Here is a 25,515-nt window from a genome sequence, read left to right on the forward strand (position 1 = left end):
GCCCAGCTGTGCTCTGTGGCAGCTCTGCGGAGCAGTTGGCCAGGCTCAGGCCAGAGCCGTCCGCAGCCGGATGTCCAGCCGCAGAGGGCTCTGGGTAAAAAAAAAACAAAAAACACACATACACAAATGGTGGTGACTACGGCCGCCACCATTTGTGTTCCTTATTTTTGGCCGTTTTAGTCTACGTAAATATTTATGTAGACTAAGATGGTGTATAACATTGCTTGACCATTTTCATTAGTTAGTCATGTATATTTATTTATTTTCTTTTTCTTCCTTATTATGTATTTATGTAAATATTTATGTAGACTAAGTTGGTGAAAATAAGGGGAACGCAAATAGCGTAGTGGGTGCTATTTGCGTCCCTTTTTGATTTGCCGTTTTAGCCTACGTAAATGTTTACATAGGCTAAAACGGCGATTCAAAAAGGGACGCAAATAGCGCCCGCTATGCTATTTGCGTTCCCCTTATTATCACCATTTTAGTCTACATAAATATTTATGTAGACTAAGATGGCCAAAAAGAAGGAATGCAAATGGCAGCGGTGGCCATAGCCGCCGCCATTTGCGTATGCGTTTTTTTTTTTTAACCCAGCCATGATAGGCTACGTAAATATTTACGTAGCCTATCATGTCTTGTAAAAAAAAAAACCCTGACAAGACTGCAAATGGCGGCGGCAGCAGCCGGTCAGAAGACCAGCCGCCGCAGCCGCTGCCGCCACCGCCCGGAACATCCACCCCAGGTAAGTCTTGTCCCGGGGGGGATCCGCGGGGGGGCGAAGGGGTGGCGGGCCATTCCGCCACAGATTTCGGGGGGCCGAATGCACTGGCATTCGGCCTCACCGAGATCCGTGGCGGAATTCTCTGCCATCCCTAGCTGCTTCAGCTTCTTGGAAAGCCCCCTGGAGGACTTAGTCAGGTCTTCCTCCCTTGGGGCTTCCCAGTGCTGCTGTCTGCTGAGTGCCTGAAAGCTGAGAGAGGCATTTTTGTTTTTGCTTTATTGTTATTCTTTTAGCAGCAACAAGAAAAATAATAAGGAAATAATACCAACTCCTCACTCAGCTGTCAGGCACATGCACACACCCCTTGGCCACCTTCTTACAGTAAAGTAAGCATGGAAGACCTACACCTTGAGAAATTTCTCTGAAATTCTCAGCAATCCAACCAAGGAAGCAGACAAATGACTGCCTCTTTCACAGGGAAACAAAGAGGCTGTGAAAGGGCAGGTGGGTTTTCAGCACAGTGCTAGTTTTAATATGTGCATATCCACTTAGTGAAGAGTGTATAACATTGTTTGACCATTTTCATTAGATAGTCATGTATATTTATTTATTTTCTTCCCTATTTTCAAGTTGTCATCTCACATGGATAATTAATGTTTGTGTGTGCACGTAGCTGTGTGCATGTTTGTGTAGTCAAACCACCTACTTAATGAAGGAAGTCCAGAGTTGGAGCACCCCCAACAGATGGCTGTCCAGCCTCTTTCTGAAACTTCCAGTGAGGGACAGCCCATCACCCTTCTAGGTAATTAGTTTCAGGGTGAACTACTCTTACCACTCGAACATTTCTCCTAATAGTCAACCAGAAACTATGCTCATGTAACTTAAGCCCATTAGATCTAGTCTTGCTTTTCAGAGCTGTATAAAAGAAATATTTACTTTCTTCTCTGTAGTAGTGACAGCCCTCCCACTATCTGAGGACAGTTATCATGTCACCTCTTAGTCATCTCTTCTCCAAACTAAAGATATCCAGTCCTTCAACCTTCACTCACGGCAATCTCTCTCTCTCCCACTGATCATGTCTGTTGCCCTGTGATTACATATTGCAATTAGTCTGTACCACATATACCCTATACACAACGCTCACAAATGAGGTCTAATTGGTGCAGAATAAAGGAGAACTATTACACCTCATTACTTTGAACGTATAGTTCTAATAATGAAGCCTAAAATCAAATTATCCTTTTTTGCAGCTTCATCACGCTGCTGGCTCATGTTCAGATTATGATTAAGTATAATCTGAAGAACTGTTTTTGTATGCACCATTGCCAAGTCAGGTATCCCCAATCTTATACTTGTGCATTTGACACCTCCCCCACAAAATGTAGAACATTGCATTTATCACTGTGGAATTGAATTCCACTTTGTTAGTTCAGGCCAGTTTTCCATTGTATCAAGGTCATTTCTAATTTTATTCCTGTCTTCTGAGTTTCTAGCTATCTCTCCCAGTTTTCTATCCACAAATATGGCACTGAATACCATTTCCTGTGAACAACCACACATGAAGGGTATTGCCTTAATTCCCGGCTTGTGATCCAAGCCCTGTTTGATTTGGGATAGACATGATCAGCACCCATTACTTCCTCTTCCTTTCTTACCATTTGTTTCAATAAGGTGAATTTTCTGTACAGTTTGCCAGCATTATGAGTGCATTGAATTCAAGGAACATATTATGTCAATGTGCATTGTATACTGTATTTTTTTCTGACCAAATTTAGGGCTGGAATGAAAGGGTGTGCTTTTCATGAATCTTTTCAGCTGCAGTGAAAAACTCTTCCTCTTTTGACAATTATTTCGGTGGGTAATCCCAACAGAGGTTGCCATTCATGATGCAGGAATTATTGCCCTTCTGTTTGCATTGGTTGTGTTTGTCCCCAATGTCATCATCATGTAATAATATGGATAGGCCACCATTTTGCCTCCTCCATAATGCCAACCATACAATGTCATTCTGGCACAAATAGTGGCAGCGGGGTGGGTGTGGGCGGGGAGAGATGGTGTCTTCTACAAAACCATGCTGGTGGGGGGGAATATTTAGAATTTAAAAAAATGCTAAGTAGCCTTCTTTTCTGGGGTATGAGATAAGGACAAGTCTCAGAAACCTTCTCAGAAAAGGAAGTCTTCTGAGGAATTCTGGCTGAGTTCCAGATAATACATATCATCTGGTAAAACAGTGTTGACAAGTTGCAACAAAAGAACACGCAACAACTATTATGAAATTCCAGAAATAGCTCATTTAATGCCACATGGGCTGTTGCTCTTGATTTTCCTCCCCCCTCTTCCTACTGCTGCTACTATTACGACTAAAAGTGCCTAGTATTTTTAAAAGGTTAATTACTACAAGACTGGAAAAGGTCAGTTTACATTCCAATTCCAAAGAAGGGCAACGCCAAAGAGTGTTCAAACTACCGCACAATTGCGCTCATTTCACATGCCAGCAAGGTGATGCTCAAAATCCTACAAGCTAGGCTTCAGCAGTATGCGAACCGAGAACTACTGGAAGTACAAGCGGGGTTTTGAAGAGGCAGAGGAACTAGAGATCAAATCGCCAACATTCGCTGCATCATGGAGAAAGCAAGAGAATTCCAGAAAAACGTCTCTTTCTGCTTCATTGACTACGCTAAAGCCTTTGATTGTGTGGATCACAACAAACTGTGGCAAATTCTGAAAGTGATGGGAGTACCAGACCACCTTACCTGTCTCCTGAGAAACCTGTACGAGGGTCAAGAAGCAACAGTAAGAACCAGACATGGAACAACCGAGTGGTTCCAAATTGGGAAAGGAGTACGACAAGGCTGCATATTGTCACCCTGCTTATTTAACTTATATGCAGAGTACATCATGAGAAATGCCGGGTTGGATGAATCAGTGGTCGGAATTAAGATTGCCGGGAGAATTATCAACAACCTCCGATATGCAGACGATACCACCCTAATGGCAGAAAGCGAAGAGGATCTCAAGAGCCTCTTGTTGAGGGTGAAAGAGGAGAGCGCAAAAGCTGGTTTGAAACTCAACATTAAAAAAACTAAGATCATGGCATCTGGCCCCATCACTTCCTGGCATATAGAAGGGGAAGAAATGGAAGCAGTGACAGATTTTACTTTCTTGGGCTCCAAGATCACCACAGACGGTGACTGTAGCCATGAAATTAAAAGACGCTTGCTCCTTGGGAGGAAAGCTATGGCAAACCTAGACATCATAGTAAGAAGCAGAGACATCACCTTGCCAACAAAGGTCCGTCTAATCAAAGCTATGGTTTTCCCAGTAGTAATGTATGGCTGTGAGAGCTGGACTGTAAGGAAGGCTGAGCGCCGAAGTATTGATGCTTTCGAACTGTGGTGCTGGAGAAGACTCTTACGAGTCCCCTGGACTGCAAGGAGGTCAAATCAGTCCATCCTAAAGGAAATCAACCCTGAGTGCTCATTGGAAGGACAGATGCTGTAGCTGAAGCTCCAATATTTTGGCCACCTAATGCGAAGAGAAAACTCCCTGGAAAAGACCCTGATGCTGGGAAAGACTGAAGGCCAAAGGAGAAGGGGACGGCAGAGGATGAGATGGCTAGATAGCATCACTGATGCAATGAATATGAACTTGAGCACGCTCCGGGAGAGAGCGCAGGACAGGAAGGCCTGGCGTGCTATGGTCCATGGGGTCACAAAGAGTCGGACACGACTGAATGACTGAACAACAACTATTATTAGTAGTTTACTAATACCAGTTTTAGTCTCCAGAATTTTTAAGAAGAATTTATTAACCATAAACCTCAAGTCTGAAAGGTGATTGCCCTATTGATTATTTGCAGAGTTTATGTACTTTAATTTCATTTCTCCCCTCTCAATTTAGCTCCACCACTTTCTGAGACGTGTCTCATTTAACAATACTGCTGGAGAAAAGGTTTCCTTTAACCAAAATGGGGAATTGGTAGCTGGGCTTGATATTATCAGTTGGGTGACGTTCCCAAATGACTCCTTTCTTCGAGTAAAAGTTGGAAGGATAGACCCACAGACTCTCCAAGACAATGGGTTCACTATTCATGAGCATGACATAGTATGGCCTAGCAGGTTCAATCAGGTAGGATTTCTGTACCTTCTGCGATGAATCCAGTCATTCCCAGTGTTCAAGAATGAGGTGGCCTATTCAAACCATGATTTCAAACTGAAGCAGCAGAGGAGATCCTTTCCGCAGGGAAGAGAAGGTAGATTGGATCCAATCAGCCATATTTTGAGTACAGCAGTTGAGATCAATGGGGCAACCAACCTAAAACACTGCTCTTTAGTTGGAAAAGAAACATTTAAGAGCAGCATACAAATAAAAAAAAATATCAACATGATGGTAGTGATTTCCTGTAGCATATCATGAGGCTTGCAGTTACAAAACTATAGGTTACCACTAGCTAAGGAAAAGCTTTGTGGAGCCTCTCCTAACTGGATGTGAGTCCTTAATCACCTTCTCACTCTTCTATGTTGTAAAGATGTTTGGGGGAAGGATCTTGGGTAAGGTGGGTGAGGACCTAACAGTGATGATGGGATAGAAGTGAGGGAGGGACCACAATCCATTCTGAGTTAAATCCAGCTTAAAGGACACTGGAGCAAAATCAAAATGAGCCTAGAGTGTCTGAGCAGTGGGAACTCAGTGAGCTCCCCACAATGAAATCTTTTGACAACAGTTAATTGTTATATAACAATATATTTATCTTATAACTTATACTTTATATAAGTTATAAAGTATAAAGCATAATAACATGACACAGAACAAGCAAAGTATAAGCAAATAACACGGAGTGATTGCCTCAAATGTAAAACGACAACAATGGGAAAAAAAACCCTTTACAGTGTGGATAAAGCCAAGGTAGTGGATACATTTGCACAAGTCATTTATCAAACAGGGTAAATTCTGTAGCATTTCTCAGCAGCCCATTGCATACAAGTTGCTCTGTAGATAGAGTGACATTAAGCTGCAAGCTGCTCAAATACTGACACATTTCTTAATGGTAAATCGAACAGTGATATACAAACTCCTCAAAACATATTTTCTGGATGTTAAAACAGTCTCTTCTTTCCTTTATGGACAGGCACAACCACTTTCCGTGTGTAATGACAACTGCCGCCCAGGTTATAGTAAAAGAAAGAAGGAAGGGAAACCATTTTGCTGCTATGATTGCTTTCCGTGTCCAGAAGGGAAGATTTCAGACAAACTTGGTAAGAGATGTCACAATATACTGTTTATCATCAATATTAGTTGTAATCTAGTTCCTGCAGTTTATTGCCTCCCCACACACACCCTGCACAAACACACAGACCAAGGAAGACACAAGCCAGTGAACCTGGGCTAAAAAGTCCCAATTTTCTTGAATAACAGAAACTTAAGATCAGCAATCAGGATAAATTAGGGCCAAGTATGGGCACCATTCCCCAAGAAAAGCTGCTGGATAGACACCAACAGCCACCCACTGGGAATCCTTACTCTGGCTCTAGGGCAGGGCCTAATATAGCCTGCAGGATTCCCCATCCAGCTTGTGGAGCATCCTTGTATTCCTCCATGGGGTAGGGCTTGGCCCCAAGGTTATGAACCCTGAAGAAAAACCCTGAAGTTATCACCAATCACTCTGGGGAGGAAAGTGACCTCAGCTGCTAGGTTGGAATAATTGTGGCCAATGTGAAGTCCACAATCCATTTCCCAGAACGTTGAGGCAGTAAAGAATAGGCAGAGAGAGACAACCCCATGAACAATTGGGGGAGCTGAAAACATTCCTACTTGGGCCCCAAAGAGATTTCTGCATCCCACTGTGAAAAGCACCTCTCTGGACTGAAATAATAATGGGGATGCTGGAGAAATTTGAGACAGACTAAAAAGAGCCTGGATTTCTAAGAATCCAACCTGTGGAATCCACTGCAGAGTGACCCCCTCAGGCTGCATGGAGTTTGTGGACTTTCGGATGTTTTTCTTTAACTTTCCTGAAATTTATGCATATTGATTTGTAGGAAAATACTAGGGATGTACGAAACTCACTTACCTTTTCATGGAATCTTTCGCGGTGGGGAGGGATGGGGGGGAGGCAATCTGGTCCTCCCCCCTGGAATCCTCAACGGCCGGCTTCACTCCACAGCCAGGCTGCAGAGCAGCCAGCCAGGGCCATCTGCAGCCAGATTTCCAGTAGCCAGATTTCCGTAGCGGCCACCATTTGCGTCCAGCCAGGCAGCTGTGATAGGCTACATAAGAATTTACGTAGCCTATCATGGCTACCCCCCAAAAAAAAACAACCCAGTGTACGCAAATGGTGGCAGCTATGGTGGCTGTCATTTGCGTTCCCTATTTTTCGCCGATTTATCTTACATAAATATTTATGTAAGATAAAACGGCAAAAAAAGGGAACCACAAATAGCATAGTGGGCGCTATTTGCGTTCCTTTATTTTTCGCCATTCTAGCCTATGTAAATTTTTATGTAGGCTAGAATGGTGAAAAATAAAGGAACACAAATAGTGCCCACTATGCTATTTGTGGTTCCCTTTTTTTCACCGTAATTGCCTACGTAAATATTTATGTAGGTTAGAACGGCGAAAAATACAGAACGCAAATGGCGGCTGCCGTAGCAGAGAATTCTAGGGATAGCAGAGAATTCTGCCATGGATCTTGGTGAGGCCGAATGCCAGTGCATTTGGCCCCCCATAATCTGTGGCGGAATGGCCTCCCCCCCCGTGGATCCCCCCCGGGACGAGACTTACCTGGGGTGGATCTTCTGGTGGCGGCTTTGGCGGCGGCGAAGGCGGCGGCTGGTCTTCTGACCGGCTGCCACCGCCACCATTTGCAGTCTGGAGGTTTTTTTTTTTTTTTTAACTAGACATGATAGGCTACGTAAAGACTTACGTAGCCTATCACGTCTGGCTTAAAAAAAAAAAACGTGTACGCAAATGGCAGTAGCTACGGCCGCCACCATTTGTGTTCCTTATTTTCACCGTCTTAGTCTACGTAAATATTTACGTAGACTAAGACAGGCAAAAATAAGGAATGCAAATGGCGGCGGCCGTAACCACCGCCATTTGCGTACGTGCATTTTTTTTTTTTAAGCCAGACGTGATAGGCTACGTAAGCCTTTACATAGCCTATCATGGCTGACTACAGGGACACAAACGGCGGTGGCTACGGCCGCTGCTATTTGCATCCCCGCTAGCCAGCGGCCAGATGTCCGGCTGCTGGCGGAGCTGGCTGGCGGCTCCACAGAATCCCCGTGGAGCGGAGCTGGCCAGCTAGGATTCTGGGGGGGAGATGCGGAGCACCTCCCCCCCGGCAAGGATTCTGGGGGGAGGGATGGAGTGCCTCCCTCCTCCAGCAGAACCCGGCAGAGCCAGGTAAGGGGAGTTTCGTACATCCCTAGCGTATGCTGGGTTGTTTTTTTTTGGGGGGGTAGCCGTGATAGGCTACGTAAATTGTTATGTAGCCTATCACGGCTGCAAGGATGGCAATGGCAGTGGCAGCAGCCTGGCAGCAGCTGGCCAGGAGACCAGCTGCCGGAGCCGCCGCTGCTGCCGCCGAATCCGCTGCATCCACCCCAGGTAAGTGCCGTCCCAGGGGGAATCCGCAGGGGTGGCGGGGAGTGGCGGGCCATTGTATTCGGCCTCACTGAAATCCATGGAGGAATTCTCCGCCATCCCTAGAAAATACACAAATTTCTGCTGAAGAAAACTTGATTGGAATGGTGGACAATACACTAAATTAAGGGAAATTACGTAAATTATTACAAAACCTCTTACATAATTATTTGTGCATTTTCTGCATGATGGGAAAAAAATTGCATCTGTCTGTGAAAAGATGATGGAACAAAAGTTGCCTCACAATCTGTGAAATACAGAGAGAGCAAATTTTACACTGTCCATACATCCCATAATAATAGTAATAGTAATTATGATGGTGGTGGTGATGATGATGATGAAATACAACATATTAAAACATGGCTTCAGATAAAATATGGATAAGTTCTGGATCGTGACTTCCAAGGTGACAGCCTGACAGGACAACACAAGTGATGGGTTGAAACTGCCTTGTGGACCTGAGTTTCTCCTACACCATCCCCAATTACATCTTTTTTGCAACTATGATGGCAAGACACTTTGTCCTAGCAGCCTTCATTCAGGAGTGTGAAATAGTGTCTTAATTGCTGCAATGCACTTTGCATAAGGCCCTCATGTATCAATGTGTTATTCTTCCCAGACATGGATAACTGCTTTCAATGTCCAGAAGATCATTATCCAAACAATGACAAGGCTTTCTGTGTTCCAAAATATCTAACCTTCTTGTCTTTTGAAGAATCTCTTGGAACCAGTTTGGCCATTTCTGCTCTGTTGTTTTTTTGTGTCACAGCTTTAGTGTTTGGGATCTTCATTAAGCACCAGGACACTCCAATTGTTAAAGCCAACAACCGGAACCTCACCTACACCCTCCTTGCCTCCCTCCTGCTCTCCTTCCTGTGTGCTTTGCTGTTCATTGGCCAGCCTCAGAAGATGACCTGTCTCCTTCGCCAAACTGCTTTTGGGATCATCTTCTCAATGGCTGTTTCTTCTGTGTTGGCCAAGACCATCATCGTAGTTCTAGCTTTCCTGGCCACCAAGCCTGGGTCCAGCATGAGGAAATGGGTGGGGAAAGGACTGGCCATCTCCATTGTTCTTTCTTGTTCCTGTATTCAAGCTGCTATTTGTACTGTGTGGCTGACAACCTCTCCCCCATTCCCGGATCGTGACATGCACTCAATGGCTGAAGAAGTCATACTGGAATGCAATGAAGGGTCAGTCGCCATGTTTTATTCTGTCCTGGGCTTTATGGGCTGCTTGTCCGTTGGCAGCTTCATTGTGGCTTTCCTAGCCAGAAAATTGCCCGACAGTTTCAATGAAGCCAAGTTTATCACCTTCAGCATGCTGGTCTTCTGTAGTGTTTGGTTGTCCTTCGTCCCAACCTACCTGAGCACCAAAGGAAAATACATGGTAGCTGTGGAGGTCTTCTCCATCTTGGCTTCGAGTGCTGGGTTACTGGGCTTTATATTCTTCCCAAAGTGCTATATCATTGTTATGAGACCCAATCTGAACACAAGGGAGCAACTGATAAAGAAATCCAAGTAAGACCACCACTGTCCTGCTGAAGCGTTCTATAATTGTATTGATTTTTTCCCCTCTGGGTGGTTGCTGCACAGACAACTGGGCATGGTAAAGCAATTCACCTATGGTGGCAATTTAAAGGGACCTGAGGACTTGAAACTGAACTAAATTAGAAGAAATATGTAGCCATGCAACTAAATAGTTGGCTGATTGCACTCAATAGCCAGGAGATATTTGGAATTGGAATGTCATTCTCTCCCCTGTATGCACTTATCCTGAAGTAAACCCCACTGAACCCAGTGACACTTCCTTTTGAATATTCATGTATACTTAATGAACTCCCCCCTGCTCAGCCCCCTGGGCACCACTTGACAAGCTGCAATGGACCTGCAGATGTGCTCACCAAGCACTGCATGGTCCACGAGTCCCGCTAATGTCCGCTCCTAAATGCCAGCCCACATTTTTACGCATGGTGGAGACTCCATAATGTCCATATTTTTTTAATGCTGCACAAACTGGCGCCCATGCAGGGCCACCTCCACAAGATTACAGGCATAAAAGGCCCATTTATGTCCATGGGGATCTCCTGAACCATGCAAAGGATGGAGTGGGGAGGGTATTCAATGAGGAGTAGCTAACTGGTGCACTGGGCAGGGGGAATAGCTGAGCCTACAAAATTCTCATCATGAGCATGTTACCACCATTTCAAATACCCTTAGTTACTCATCACTTGAGTTTCACCTCTTTTTTTTCTGATACCTTCCATGAGCTTCTGTGCTCATTTTGAGAACTTCCCTTTTCCGGGATTCATAGATTAAAACTGATTTAATTTCACACACCCTTTCAGAACTTTCTTCCCAATTGTACTGTATGAAGGTCTGAGGCCTACAGAGGCAATTGGGGGGAGGGGGTCAGGCTTGGAGGCCTGGAGTTTCCTGTTGGGTGGGGTTAAACCTGAGAGGAGTAGTTTCATTTCTTCAGGTTGTCAATTTCATTTCTCCACTTACATTTCATTTCTTCAGGTTGAGGCAGTACTTTCAATTTTGAGGGAGGAGGGTATATAAAGAGAGGGAAAGAGCCAGTAAAAATCAGAAAGACTAGGTTGCAGCCAGAGCAAGAGCAGGAGAGACAGCCAGAGCCTGAAGTGAGAGCAGAGTGTGAAGAGTGAGCAGGAAGAAGCAGCCGAGAAAAGTATTAAGGACAGCTAAGGTAAGGGATCTTGCACTTTGCAGATTTTCTTTTATTTTAATGCCTTTTGATCACTCAGCACTATTGTGTAAATAGCTATAGTTGTGATTGCGTGCCTTAAAATTACCAGTAAATTGTTGTGGTTAAACTTCAAGTGACTCATGTGTTACTCTACAGCCTAACCCCACGTTATTGGGAAGGGGAAGGGAAAAGAAGGGAGTTGGGGCTCTTAAGGATGCAAGAGATCCTTAAAGGGTTGCTCAAGGGGTCCAGGTCATAACGGGAATCTTGACAAGCTGGGAGAGAGAAATTCAGGTACATTGTTCTATGTGTGTGTGTGTGTAGGGGTGCCAAGTCAATATATCACGAAGTCAATATATACAATATATCTATATGCTTTACTACAGGGGAGGGCACCATTGGGGCCCCATCCTCCCTAACCATTGGCTATGCTGGCTAGGGCTGATGGGAGCTGAAGGCTGAAACTCCTGGAGTTCCAAACTTGCATACCTCTGCTTTAGCAGAATTGAGTACAAAAGATGCATTTTTGAGCTGCACAACATAAAATAAACTTTAGTTGCACAATGACAATTCACATTCTCATTTGGATTTTGAAGTATTCCAGTGTTTAAACCAACAGGTTGCTAATCTGTTGTTCTCTGAACACATAGGTTTGAACCCCACCTTCATTAAATGGAGTTTTTTATGTTCTTTTCCACTCAGATGGGTTTAAAATGAGGATGACACATCAACAGAGTTAAGAGTAAAGCAACAAACTAAAGTTATCCACCAGGTCTCTCCTACAATTGGTGGAGGGGGAAGCTGATCCAGTTTAGAACTTGTGCAAAGCATCATACAACCTCTAGAAGTCAACGCCTTGAAATCGTGTTCTACTTTTGGTGTCACTTCCTCCTCCCTTTCTGAAAGGTCTCATTTTTCTGGTATCATGTTCTTGCAGTTGGCTGTTACAAGCCCATGGGACTCTAGCTGTTGTGCTTGGTAGGTTCTGGAAAGACATCCACTGACATGGGATAGCCATGATTACTTACACAGTGTTCCAGAAAACCTATAATTCTCTGAATTAGTACACCTTCAATTAACAAATTAGACATTGTTACATGCCCTTCTTCCCCAACTGTCCAGGGACTTCCGGTGTCACCGGGTTGAGGGCGGGGGGGGGGGGGCTTTAATCTGCATGCATGCAAAGGAGTAAGTCCAATTGAATTCCCTGGGACTTGCGTACTTCTGAGTAGACATGCATGGGATTGCAATGAGAAGGATGCTATTAATAGCCCTGATGTCATTCTTGTTCGAGGCTACAAAAAGGCATAGCTCTGTCAACACGATTGCTAACACTTTACACTGCACAGACATGATTTCAATTCAGATGACCAGTGACCATTCAGCTGAAGCTGCGCTGCTGTATAACGTGTGGGAAGTCATGAGCTGGTGCCTGGATGGCACAGCTGTGAACAAAGGTGTGTTATTCCTGGGGATGGCTTTACTTCTGCTGCCTCAGCTGGCATCCAAGGTTCCTTTTGATTCATGCAGCATTGGTGACCCTCTTCGTATTCATCACAAGTATTACCACCCCGGAGACCTGCTCATTGCTGGCATTCTGTCTCAGATCTACATCTCTTCTAATGAGATCACATTTCAAAAACATCCCTCTGAGGATATAGAAGACGAGTTCATGTATGCATTGTTTTTTTTTGTTTTTTTCTCAGTTTTATCATAAAAGTATTCATCTATTATTAGGCACACCTATTCTGTAGACTGCATCTAGGTTCAGTTTGGTGGGGTGGAATGATTTCACCAACACCTTTCTCTTTTGTTCTCAAAATGGCATTGTCCTTCTGGTACCTTATGTTGTCATGATCATAAGTCTTTCTAAGACAGAATGCAGATAACATCCCCCTGAGGATATAGAAGATGAGTTCATGTACGCTTTTTTTTTTTCTCAGATTTATAATAAATCCATTCAGATATTATGAGACACACCTATTCTATGGACTAGATTTAAGTTCTGTTGGGTGGAGAGTAACTTGCCCTGAATTTTTCTGTCTTTCTCTCAGAAAGGCAGCCTACTCCTCTCACTGCCTTATATTATCACCATCTCTTCTAATAGTCAGCTCAGATGATTGAATCCTTATGGGTTTGGAAGTGAAATAGGGACACCTCATAGTGAGCGAATGGGTTGTGCATACTCATATGTGACTCCCTAAGGGTATATAAATCTATATTGTAAATATAAGTACTAAATGGTACCGTAAATCCACCCCCGCTGCAGTGTAGGCAGGGACAAAACGTTGCTCGGATTGAACACCAACTTTGGAGGGTGTTGTTGTTGTTGTTGTTGTTGTTATTATTATTATTATTATTATTATTCCCCACCTTTTCCCCAGTACTGAGACACAAGGAGGCTTATGAAAATTAAAACATATACAATTAAAACATATGAAAATATACAAAAGTTAATATATAATAAAACAACAATAGAATTACAATTATATTAAAAACATTAAAACAGCATTTTAAAACAGCATTTTAGCAGCTTACCCCCAGGTTCCAACTATGTCCCAAAGGCCTGCTGGAACAAGAATGTTTTAGCCTGCCTCTAGAAACACATCAAGGAGGGAGCCATCCTAGCCTCCCTGGGAAGGGCGTTCCACAGCCATGTGGCAGCCACTGAGAAGGCCCTCTCCCAGGTTCCTACCAAATGTGCCTGTGATAGTGGTGGGACTGAGAGAAGGGCCTCCCCAGAGGATCTCAGGACATGGGCATGTTAATAAGGGAGGATCAGTCTTTCAGATAACCTGGAATGGAGCCATATAGGGCTTTATAGGTCATAGCCAGCACTTTGAATTGTGCCCAGAAACAGACTGGAAGCCAGTGAAGCTGTTTTAACAAGGAAGTTGTATGCTCCCTGTAGCCAGCCCCAGTCAACAGTCTGGCAGCAGCTCTTTGGACCAACTGCAGTTTCTGAACACTCTTCATAGGCAGCCCCATGCAGAGAGTGTTGCAGTAATCCAAATGGGATGTAACTATGGCATGTGTCACCGTGGCCAGATCAGACATCTCCAGGAATGGGCACAGTTGGTGCACTAGGGCCAAATCCAGGAGCACCCCCAAACTGTGAACCTGAGTCTTCAGGGGGAGTGCAACCCCATCCAACAGGCTGAATCCCTATTCCCTGATCTGCCTTTCGACTGACCAGGAGCACATCTGTCTTGTCTATCTTGTCTGGATTAAGTTTCAATTTGTTCTCCCTCATCCAGTCCATTATTACTGATGCCAAACACTGATGAAGGACAGAAACAGCTTCCTTGGAATCTGGTGGAAAGGAGTAGTAGAGCTCCAGAAGGACTCCAAAACTCCAGGCAACCTCTCCCACCAGTTTCAAGTAGATATTAAATAGCATGGGGGACAGAACCTTGAGGGACCCCATAAGGTAACATCCACAGAGTTGAACAGGCATCCCCCAACACCACCTTTGGAGTTTCCCCCCTGGGAAGGAATGGGGCCACTGTAAAACAGTACCCCCAAGTCCCATCCCAGTGAGGCATCCCAGAAGAATACCATGATTGATGGTATCGAATGCTGCTGAGAGGTCCAGCAGAACTAACAGGGACACACTCCCCCTGTCCAGTTCACCAAGGCGACCAAAGCTGTCTCCGTCCCACACCCAGGCCTGAAACCAGATTGAAATGGATCAAGATAATCTATTTCATCCAGGAACCCCTGGAGCTGGGAGGTGACCACAAAATGCCCCAAAATGGTACATTAGAGCCTGGACAATAGTTATCTAGTATGGTGGGATTCAGGGAAGGCTTCTTCAACAGAGGTCTCACAACTGCCTCTTCTAAGCATAATGGAACAATGTCTTGTTCTAGAGAGGCATTAACCACTCCCGTTATTCACACAGCCAGTCCTCCTCTGGCCTCTTGAATAAGCCAGGAGGGGCAAGGATCCAGCATACATGTGGTGGCTCTCACCGCTCCAAGGATCCTGCCTACATCCTCGGGCTGCACAAATTGAAGAGAATCCATCAACACTGAACAAGCAGGAGCCAAAGTGACATCCACAGGATCTGCATCAACTACAGCATCCAAGTCAGAACTAATCCGAGTGTTTTTATCAGCAAAGTGCTGGGCAAATTGTTCACAGCGGGCTGTTGAGTGGTCAGAATTTTCATCACATGGGCCAGACTGTAGAAGGCCCCTGGCCACTCAAAACAGCTCCACTGGCCAGATCCCTGCAGATGCAATGGTGGAAGAAAAGAAAGACTTCTTTGCTGCCCTCACTGCCACTGAGTAGGCTTTCAGATAAGCTCTAGCCTGTGTTCGATCGGACTCGTTCCAAGTTTTCTGCCAACGTCACTCTAGTTTCCATCTCATTCACTTCATCACTGCCAGTTCCCTAGAGAACCAGGGTGCTAGTTTGGTTCCACTCCATGAGAGGGGATGCTCAGAAGCAATTGTGTCCAGCGCCTTACCCATTTCCCTATTCCAGAGATCAGCCAGGGCTTCAACAGAATCACCTGCCGCGGCAGCAAGAAAATCCGCAAGAGCTGTCAGGAAACCATCCACATCTATCAACCTCCTGGGGCAGACCGACTTAATCGGTCTCCCACCCCTGCAGAGGCACTGAGTTCCAGTGAGTCTAAACCCCACCAGGTAGTGACCTGTCCATGACAATGGAACAACAGAAAGTTCCTCCACACTCAGACTGCCGTCATCCTGCCCAGCATAGAAAACTAGGTCTGGAGTGTGACCTGCTGTATGAGTGGGGCCAGAAACCCCTTGGGACAGACACATTGTCATCATGGAGGGCATGAAGTCCTGAGCCACTCCTGACAGGGCAGCCTCAGCATGGATGTTGAAGTCTCCCAGGAAAATGAGCTGAGGGGACTCCATCACCGCTGATGAGATCACCCTGGCTAGCTCAGGAGGGGAGACTGTTGAGCAGCAGGGTGGGTGGTACACCAACAGAATCCCTATTCTGTCCCGAGCACCCACTTTTAAGTATATGCACTCAAACCCAGGAGACTGTGGGCCAGGGCACCTGGCAGATCCAATTATGGTGGGACCATGAATCCATTCTGGGTTTCAGTCAGTCAGAACTAGCCAGAACTGTAAAGGACCTATCCAAGGTGCTGAAACAAACTCAGCAAGGTAGGCAGCCACTGTCCCTTATGTCCAACTTAACCTCATCTAGGGGACTCTCAGACCTTACAGGATACCCCTAAGGCTGATCAAACAAGGACCCAAGTCAGCACTCTCTGTTTCAAAGCCCTAAGCCTAAAAATTTAAACAGTGGCAATAATCAAGAGGAAAGTTAGTACCAAGGCCTTAGTACCAACACTAATTTGAAAGAAGCTCACACAGTCCGTTATGATAGGTGGCAACTTTATTTATGGAAAGGGAAAAGGCAAAGGGAATCACAAAGAAAAAAACAGAGCAAGGTTTGGAAACAATACTCCCAGGGCAGAACAATAAAACACACCACCTTCTCAACCTCTTTATAGGTACCAGCATGACAGGTTCAGAAGAGCAATCTCTCAGAAAGCACACCCTCTGAGGCAAACCTTGCTTAGGGCAAAACAAAAGCAAATGAAGACCAAGGTATCTCCCCCCATCCCACCCTGGTTTTATACCTCAAAGTCTTTAGCAAATCTGAGGTGATCTCTAACCATGAGCTAACTGGAAACTATTTGCTTTCTGCTGAGGTGGGGGTAGAAAGTTCTCTCCAACCCTCAGCTGAATTTGTACACCCCAATCAATGAAAGTCTTCCTGTGGCCTTGGACCCAGGGATGGCACAAGATTACAAACGAAGGTGGCCTAATGAAGACGTGCAGGGCCAGCCTTAGAGAATGGAACTATACAGGCTGCAAAACATAGGAAAAAGGATTTCTTGATTTTCTATCTCTATATAAATATGGTAAAGGAAATATATTTGATTTTTTAAAAACAAACAAACAGCTTAACATAAACCTGTGAGGTCTGAGGACTTGCAGATTTTTGATGGCATGGCAGTTGAGCCTGTACAGAAAATGTGGTGTATAAAGCAAGGGTCCCCAACATTTTTGGGTCTGTGAGCATAATAGGAATTTTGAGAGTGTTGTGGGTGTTTTCACAAAATGGCTGTGATGGGGCGGGTGTTGTCCATTAAAGAAATGGCTACCATGGTGCCCAAAGCTGGTCACAAAAGGCTCATTTCTCTGAAGGCAAATTGATGAGGCAAAATGAAAAGTAACCCGTACAAGAACAAGTACAGAGGTAGGGTTTGGGCTCCTAAACACACATCCACTCTTTCTTTTCTTTTTTACTTTGTGTTATTCAATAATTGTGCATATGAGCTTATAGTCAACAAATTCAACAACATCACCTTTTCAAACAACAAATAAAAAGAAGCTATGTTCCCATTCTTATTGGACTTACAGTTCTTAGAGCACCCCTCATTTAATTAGATCCCTCCAAAATTGATGTTTGGTGTATTGGAGGCTTATAGGCCAGAAATCCACTCTTTGGAATGCAAACAAGGTTGGTGCTGGAGGGAAGCACTTCACTTTGCAGTATGGCAGTCTCCTAGTTTAATGTCTTAAGAAATATTTTTAAAAACCAGGATGGGCAGGGAGCCTGGTGCCAAGAGAGGTGTCCATGGGCACACCAGGTTGGAGATTCCAGGTCTGAAGGAACAAGAATTTGGCCAGACAATATGAGTCTATGATTGACAGACATCAAACACAGAAGGAGGTGAAGGAATGTGGAAGATAGGGGAGAGACAAAATGGCATTCTGCAACATTCTGATAGCCTGCTATTGTTATCCTGGAGGGAGGAGATTTAGCATTGCAGAGATTATTTAAACAACAACAACAAATATAATAACAACTCCTTCACTATATAGGGAACTTTCAGGAGAAGATATAAGAAAAAGAGCTCATTTTTACCACTGCATAGCTATAACTTTATCAGGTTATTTGCTGGAAGTCACCTAGTGCTATACAAGTCTCAGGTTCTGGCCTGGAGATCCTCATCCATCAGGGAAACACCTTGGGGAAAGGAAGGAAGGAAGGAAGGAGAGCCTGGAGATCCTCATCCATCAGGGAAACACTTTGGGGAAAGAAAGAAAGAAAGAAAGAAAGAAAGAAAGGAAGGAAGGAAGGAAGGATGGAAGAAAGGAAGGAAGGAGAGCCTGGAGATCCTCATCCATTAGGGAAACACCTTGCGGAAAGAAAAAAAGAAAGAAAAAAAGAAAGAAAGAAAAGAAAGAAAGAAAGAAAGAAAGAAAGAAAATGGGTACATTCCCCTCTTCCTCCTGAGCACCAATGGATACTAGAAGTCTCCTGTTCCAGTCTGGCTGGAGCACTAATAGGGAGCACTCCTGTTAGGGACAGTGCAGATACACTACCAGTGCAATCCCATACAAGTCTACAAATCCCATTTAATTCCATTGACCTTACTCCCAGGTAAGTGGGTACAGACTTGCAGCCTCCAACTTTTTCTTGCAGATCCCACTAGTGATTATTACAGTAGCTCTTGTAGTACGGCTGGTAGTAGAGCACTAGGAGAAGATTCACCTTGCATCTTGAAAGCATGGATGATTCATTCTTCTGACATCCCCACCCCACTCACTGCCGTAAAGTAGCAAATAAGTCCCTATACCCTCCCATAAGAACATAAGAAGAGCCCTGCTGGATCAGACCAAGGGTCCATCTAGTCCAGCATTCTGTTCACAGTGGCCAACCAGCTGTCAACTGGGAACCCTCAAGCAGGACACAAGTGCAACAGCACCCTCTCTCCCAAGTTCCCCAGCAATTGGGGTACATAGGCATACTGCCTCTGATACTGGAGGTATAACGTATCCATCAGTACTAGTAGCTATTGATAGCCTTCTCCTCCATGAATTTATCCAACCCCCTTTTAATGCCATCCAAATTGGTGGCCATCACTGGATCCTATGGTAGTGAATTCCATAGTTTAACTTTATGCTGTGAAGAAGTTCTTCCTTGAATCTTTCCTGAATCTTTCAATAATCAGCTTCAGGGGATGACCCTAGGTTCTAGTACTGTGAGAGAGGGGGAAAAATGTATCCCTATCCACATTCTCCACACCAGGAATAATTTTCTACACCTCTATCATGTCTCTCCTTCTTTGGCTTTTTTCCAGGCTAAATAATTCCAGCTATTGCAACCTTCCATCATAGGGGAGATGTTCCAAACGCTTTATCATTTTTGTTGCCCTCACATTCCTTAGCAGTGGTGGTTTTGCTTGCCCAACACTGACATTAATCCTATATCATTAAGAAAGCACTGTGTCCTGAGTCCAGTGTATGACACCCTCTTATATTTTATACAAATTGGAATGTGTTAGTTTAAGTGTGTAGTTAATTGCAATTTTCTAATGGATGTGGAGATACCCCTGATGAATCCTGACACCCCAGTCAGTGAGTAAGTCCAAAACATCTAATAGCTCTTGTCCGCCTTTCTTCTAATACATAGATGCAAGAGAAGTTACAGATCCATGACACAAAGCCAATATATCTATATTTAAAAAGTGGTTTTAAACATTGAACATATGCATATATGTGTGCCTCTGCTAACTAGCTTCCAAACATGTACTGGCCTGTGTGTTCAGAGAAGTCAAAAGCCTAGTGTTATGCATCAATGTTTCCTCACACCTCCATAAACTGAGACCATTCAATGTATTTGAAAGCAAACATATACTGAACAGAAACGTGACTAATGGAATATTCCAAAGAAGATGCACTGTGATGCAGCATGTAACTCTCATTGCAGGGTCCTAACTCAGAACTACCAGCACATCCTGGCCTTGGTATTTGCTCTTAAGGAGATCAATGAAAACCCCTTGATCTTACCCAATATCACTCTGGGCTTCTATATTGCCAATAGCCATTTCATTGCAAGCTGGACCTATCTTGGGTCACTGGAACTTCTTTCTACATGGGACAGATTTGTCCCTAACTATAAATGTGACATCCAGAACAATCCAGTAGCAGTCATTGGGGGACCGAATTCTGACATTATTCTCTTCATGGCCAACATCCTGAGCATCTACAAGATTCCACAGGTAAGAACTGCACATGGGAACACTAGATTTTAAAATGGCATTCGCACTTCTCTTGCCTTTCTATTATAGTGTGTGTGTGTGTGTGTGTGTGTGTGTGTTGAAGTAGAAAGGGGTGCCTTGGCATGCTTGGAAATAACAAACTCTGGAAGAAGGAAACCCAGGGTCCTATATCTTGATAAATGCAAGGGCACATCTTTCTGCTAAGCTACCTTTGGCCCCCTGTATTGTCACTCGAACCTTTGCAGAATTGCAGCTTAGGACCATAGAAAGAGTTCAGCTGGAAAACCTGGGTAGCAGTGAATGTTGGTGAGTCTCTGCTATCTTGTGGAAATGACCAAGTAAACTTCCAAACTTGTGGAAGTTTGGGACAGTGACAAACTCTGTACACCTCATTGTTCAGGCGCTGGATGTTATAGAATCATCTCTTCCTTCTAGCCCCATGGACACAGCACTGCCCTCACTCACCTATTGCCAATCATTAATTTCAATTCAGAAGTCAGGGCAAAGTCAGGAATAATCAACTCCATGTAAGCAGTACACATTTTCTATAAGCTCACATATTGTGTTCACTTATACCTTTCTGTCCATGCACCTACATTTTCTCTTGGTCTTAGAGCCCCAATTCTCTTCCTCTGCAGGTGGTGGTGGGGGGCACTGAAGCATGGGCCTCTGCAGTGTCATTTTTTTAAAAAAAAATGTATATGTTTTTAAATGCTAAATCTACAGAGATGAATTTACACACCTGTGTTAGGGGATTACCCCCCCCCCCCACACACACACACACACATCCACAGATTACTCAAATGTGATGGTTGGATTATTGTTTTCCAGGACTAAACCAAATGGTGTGGTGTAGTGGTTAGAGTGTTGGACTGGGAGTCAGGAGATCTGGGTTCTAGTCCCCACTCAGCTGTGGAAGTTCACTCTCTGATTTGCACCAGTCACAAACTCTCACCCCAACCTACCTCACAGGGTTGTTTGTTTTGTTTTGTGTTGTTGTGTTTGTGTTTTGCTTTAAAAAAGCTTTTGTTCAATGAGCTCTATATTAAGCATATCAGAGATTTTGGCACTGGTTAAAAGGATATGCAGTGTTTCTGATCAACCTGATGAAAAATGTATGAGAAGAGCTCAGAAAGCTCCGAATCTCACCAATTCTGCATTCTTCCTGCACCATGGGTCCTTTGGGTCAGTCACTGATTCTGATTCTCAGCCTCACCTAACTCTCAGGGTTGTTGTGAGGATAAAATGGAGACGAGGATTATGTATGCTGCCTTGGCTTCCTTAAGGAGGAACAAAGCTGGGATATGAATGTAATACATGCATGCATGCATACATACATACATACATACATATTTTGTTTTTGCTGAACAAATAAAAAATTCATGGCAGCAGACAGTAGAGTCAAATGATTGGACATGAAAATCTCCAAGCTAGTGATGAAATGGTAAAAGGAGGATCTGTTAATTTGCAGGCATGAGTCAAGACAATAACATCAAAACCTCAGATGCAAAGTATGATTCATCCTGATTCATAGGGCATCTCTACAGTTGCAGTTTATCACACATTCATGATTGGCAACTCATGGTGTCCATTACACACCGTCATTATTCTCCAGTGATTTCCCCACCATTTCCCCCTGTGTATCCCATTCCCATGTTATCCCCAAATAGAAAAAAAAAATGCAGTATTTTTTCAGCTCACCCAACAGGAGCGCCATGACCTCCCCAGGTATTTCTCCCATAGCACAAAGAAACTGCTATGTGTGTGTGCGGGTGTGGGTGGTTGTATTGGTTTGTTGGGGGTGTGGTCATGATGATGACGGCAGTGTTGTCGGGGTGGTGGGTGTGTCAGTATACTGACCTGCCAGCTTGCCGCCATGCCGATTTGCTGCTAACCCATGACTAAATGCAAATGGGAATGTGTACTACTACAAACAAACATTCCTGCATGCTTCGCTTAATTTGAAATACCTCTCCTTACTCTCCTTCAATTCTTTAGCTAACATATGGCTCGGCTCCATTGACAAATAGCAAAATCCAAGCTGCTTTGTTCCACCAGGTGTATCCAACAGGGACCCATCAGTATATTGCTATTATCCAGTTAATGCTGCATTTCAAGTGGTCATGGATTGGGGTGATTTATATAACTGATGACCATGGAGAGAGGTTTGTACAGAAAGAACTTCCCAGGTTTTCCCAGAGAGGTATCTGCTTTGACTTCATAGAAGAACTACCCCAAATCACTTTTTTCAGTGAGATGGAAACAATGATGAAGGATTACATTGAACTAGCTTTCCTTGTCAAGGGAAGCACTGCCAATGCAGTTCTCATACATGGAGAAATTCAGACAATTCTAACTTTGAGAATTTTGGCTGAGATTCCAGCATATCGTCATGGGCCAATGATGAGATTAAGTAAAGTCTGGATTATGACAGCCCAGATGGATTTCACATCACTACCCTTTCAAAGGAATTGGGACATAAGCTTCATCCATGGTGCTTTATCCCTTTCCATTCACTCAAAGGAGGTGTTGGGATTCCAAAAATTTCTTCAGAACAGAAACCCAAACTTAGACCAAGAAGATGGCTTCATCAGGGACTTCTGGCAACAGGCATTTATGTGTTTGTTCCCCAGCTCCAGTTTAGATACGCATTCTGAGGGGATCTGCACAGGGGATGAGAAGCTGGAGACTCTTCCTGGGTCTGTTTTTGAAATGACCATGACTGTCCACAGCTACAGTACCTATAATGCTGTCTATGCTGTGGCATATGCTTTGCATGACATGTGTAAATCGAAATTTCAGCAAGGACTTGCTGGAGAGAAGCAGAATATCCAAAATCTGCATCCATGGCAGGTAATATTCTCAGCACACTAATGCAGGAGTATTGAGCATAACTGTTGTTGTTGTTTATTCGGTCAGTTGCTTCCAACTCTTCGTGACTTCATGGACCAGCCCACACCAGAGCTTCCTGTCGGCCATCGCCACCCCCAGCTTCCCCAAGGTCAAGTCTGTCACCTCCAGAATATCATCCATCCATCTTGCCCTTGGTCGGCCCCTCTTTCTTTTTCCTTCCACTTTCCCTAGCATCAGCATCTTCTCCAGGGTATCCTGTCTTCTCATTATGTGGCCAGAGTACTTCAGTTTTGCCTTTCATATCATTCCCTCAAGTGAGCAGTCTGGCTTTCTTTCCGGGAGTATGGACTGGTTTGATCTTCTTGCAGTCCAAGGCACTCTCAGAATTTTCCTCCAGCACCACAGTTCAGAAGCATCTATCTTCTAGTGGTGCACGAAAGTCACTTACCTGGTCTCGCAGCTTTTCGCGGTGGGGGGGAGGCGCTTCGCTGCTCCTCCCACGAAGTTCAGGCCGGGGGGGAGGCTTCCCGCCTCGCCCGGCCGAAATTCATGCCGGGGAGGAGGCGCCTCGCCTCGCCCCGCCCGGCCGCAAAATTAAAAGTAAAAAAAAAAAAACGCCCCCGTGATAGGCTACGTAAATCGTCATGTAGCCTATCACGGGTGACTTTAAAAAAAAAAAAAGCACGTACGCAAATGGCGGCCCCCATAGGGAGCCGCCATTCGCGTTCCTTATTTGGTCGCTGTAGTCTACGTAAATCTTTACGTAGACTACGGCGAAAATAAGGGCAATGCAAATAGCGTTGCCCTTATTTTCGCCGTAGTCTACGTAATCTTTATGTAGACTACAGCGACCTAATAAGGAATGCGAATGGCGGCTCCCTATGGGGGCCACCATTATCCGTACGCACTTTTCTTTTTTTTTTAAAGTCACCCGTGATAGGCTACGTGACGATTTACGTAGCCTATCACGGCTGACTTTGCAAATCTAGCCGTGATAGGCTACGTTAATCATCACGTAGCCTATCACGGGGGCATTTTTTTTTTCTTTTATTGGAATGGTGGCGGCAGCAGCCGGTCAAAAGACCGGCTGCCGCTCCCGCCCCGGACGAAGACCTGACGAACTGCCCGCCAGACCCGCCGCCGGGAGGGACATTCGCCAAAGGTAAGTCCTGTCCCGGGGGGGGGGGTGCAGGGGGGTGCGGAGAATTTCTCCCCAAAACTTGTTCGGGGGGCCGAACACGTTGGCGCTCGGCCCCCCGAAGTTTCGGGGAGAAATTCTCCGCCATCCCTACTATCTTCCTTCGATTGAGCGTAACTACTTGTATAATAATTGTAGGGATCAGCAAATGTATAAGTTTAACATTCTTCCATATTCAAATTGTCAACACCTCAAGTTTTTTCTCTCCCAAATATGAAAAACTTTGCTAATGTTGGCAAATACTTTTAAAAAAATGAAGTGAAATTACATCCTTCTGCACCTGGAAAATTCAATAGGTACATCTATTTCCAGCGTGGAGAGGATCACGGGGTATTTGCCTGGCTTGTAGCTGTTAAAGATGAGGAGCCTGTGTGAAAACAGAGATGGCAACCTTAATTAAGGAGTAATATTGTTGAATATACACGGGTTCAAACCCAGACTTTTTGGATCTAAGCAGCCAAACCCTTGGACTGGATGGATGAATCTGTTAGTTTAGGTTTTGCCCTTATTTATTTATTTATTTATTAATAATAATAATTTCCTTTTGTCCCAAATATGTAGAATTTCATAAATTTTGGTAAATGGTTATCAAAATTGAACTGATACAAAAATCGCATCAATCACTACATAATTCAATCCAGAAAGCATTTCTTCTGGAAGGAGTGGAACATTAACATCTATGTGCTCCTGTTTACCTTAAAATCATAATGTCCTTGATTAGTTTGGTCATGTCTGATGACTGTAACTTGGTTTTACCAGTCATGCAATTTCAACTTTCAAGGTGTGTATATCAACATACGTTAGAGTGCATAATGTTGTTTGATCATCTCCATTTGATGTTTATGCATTTTTAGTTTTCATACCTTCTTTTCCTTTCTTTTTAAGTTGACAGCACATATGGATTGTGTGTGTGTGTGTGTGTGTGTGTGTTTACAGTATGTGTAATGAAATCATGTACTCAGTGCAGAAAATCCAGAGTTGGATGATGGAGAGTCACCTGTCATGATTCCCTTGGCCCCCTCTTTCCTTAAGCACACACAAACACATGAAAGGAGAGGCTTCAGTCTCAGGCCTTTAATTCATTATCAACAGGTTCATTACAGATGCAAATCCTCCAAGACTCTCTGGCTACAAAGGAATGCCTCCAGGAGATTCAAATGGGATCACCAAAAGTTGCCCGCAGTTTGAAAGGGTGGCTGTCTGGCTAGGCTAACTTACGGAGGGAGGTCCTGCCCATCGTGTGATGCTTCCCTGAGTAGCCTCTCACGCATCGCTAACCGGTTTGACCATCTGAGCTCTGCCCCTGATGTTTCCCTCTTAGCT

At 44.3% G+C, this 25,515-nt stretch overlaps 2 protein-coding genes across 3 annotated transcripts in view; both read left to right on the forward strand.

Moving 5' to 3' along the window:
• LOC146342590 (vomeronasal type-2 receptor 26-like) overlaps positions 1 to 11,203 on the forward strand; it is a 28,287-nt gene extending 17,084 nt beyond the window's left edge. Inside the window, exons 3-4 of one of the 2 annotated variants that reach the window (XM_084808609.1) lie at positions 5,850 to 5,976; positions 9,135 to 11,202. In XM_084808609.1, the coding sequence (XP_084664735.1) occupies positions 5,850 to 5,976; positions 9,135 to 9,886 (879 nt within the window). In that variant the 3' untranslated portion in view covers positions 9,887 to 11,202. Of the gene's footprint in view, positions 1 to 5,849; positions 5,977 to 8,984 lie in introns of both variants that reach the window. The other variant, XM_084808608.1, reaches the window with a different exon arrangement.
• A 1,102-nt stretch (positions 11,204 to 12,305) lies between these two features.
• Positions 12,306 to 23,015, forward strand: LOC146342592 (vomeronasal type-2 receptor 26-like). Its single transcript, XM_084807915.1, has 3 exons — positions 12,306 to 12,745; positions 19,850 to 20,141; positions 22,140 to 23,015. Exons 1-3 carry the CDS (start codon positions 12,306 to 12,308, stop codon positions 23,013 to 23,015), a joined length of 1,608 nt encoding a protein of 535 aa, XP_084664041.1.
• Positions 23,016 to 25,515: the final 2,500 nt, after the last annotated feature.

The sequence above is a fragment of the Heloderma suspectum genome, chromosome 6 (genome assembly GCF_057233095.1).
Source record: "Heloderma suspectum isolate Gila_16-S chromosome 6, 16-S_ref, whole genome shotgun sequence".
Taxonomy (NCBI): domain Eukaryota; kingdom Metazoa; phylum Chordata; class Lepidosauria; order Squamata; family Helodermatidae; genus Heloderma; species Heloderma suspectum.

Coding starts and splice junctions, on each gene's coding strand:
- LOC146342592 (XM_084807915.1), top strand. CDS start 12,306: ATGCATGGGATTGCAATGAGAAGGATGCTATTAATAGCCCTGATGTCA. Junction 12,746..19,849: donor GATATAGAAGACGAGTTCAT/GTATGCATTGTT, acceptor CTCTCATTGCAG/GGTCCTAACTCAGAACTACC. Junction 20,142..22,139: donor GCATCTACAAGATTCCACAG/GTAAGAACTGCA, acceptor TCAATTCTTTAG/CTAACATATGGCTCGGCTCC.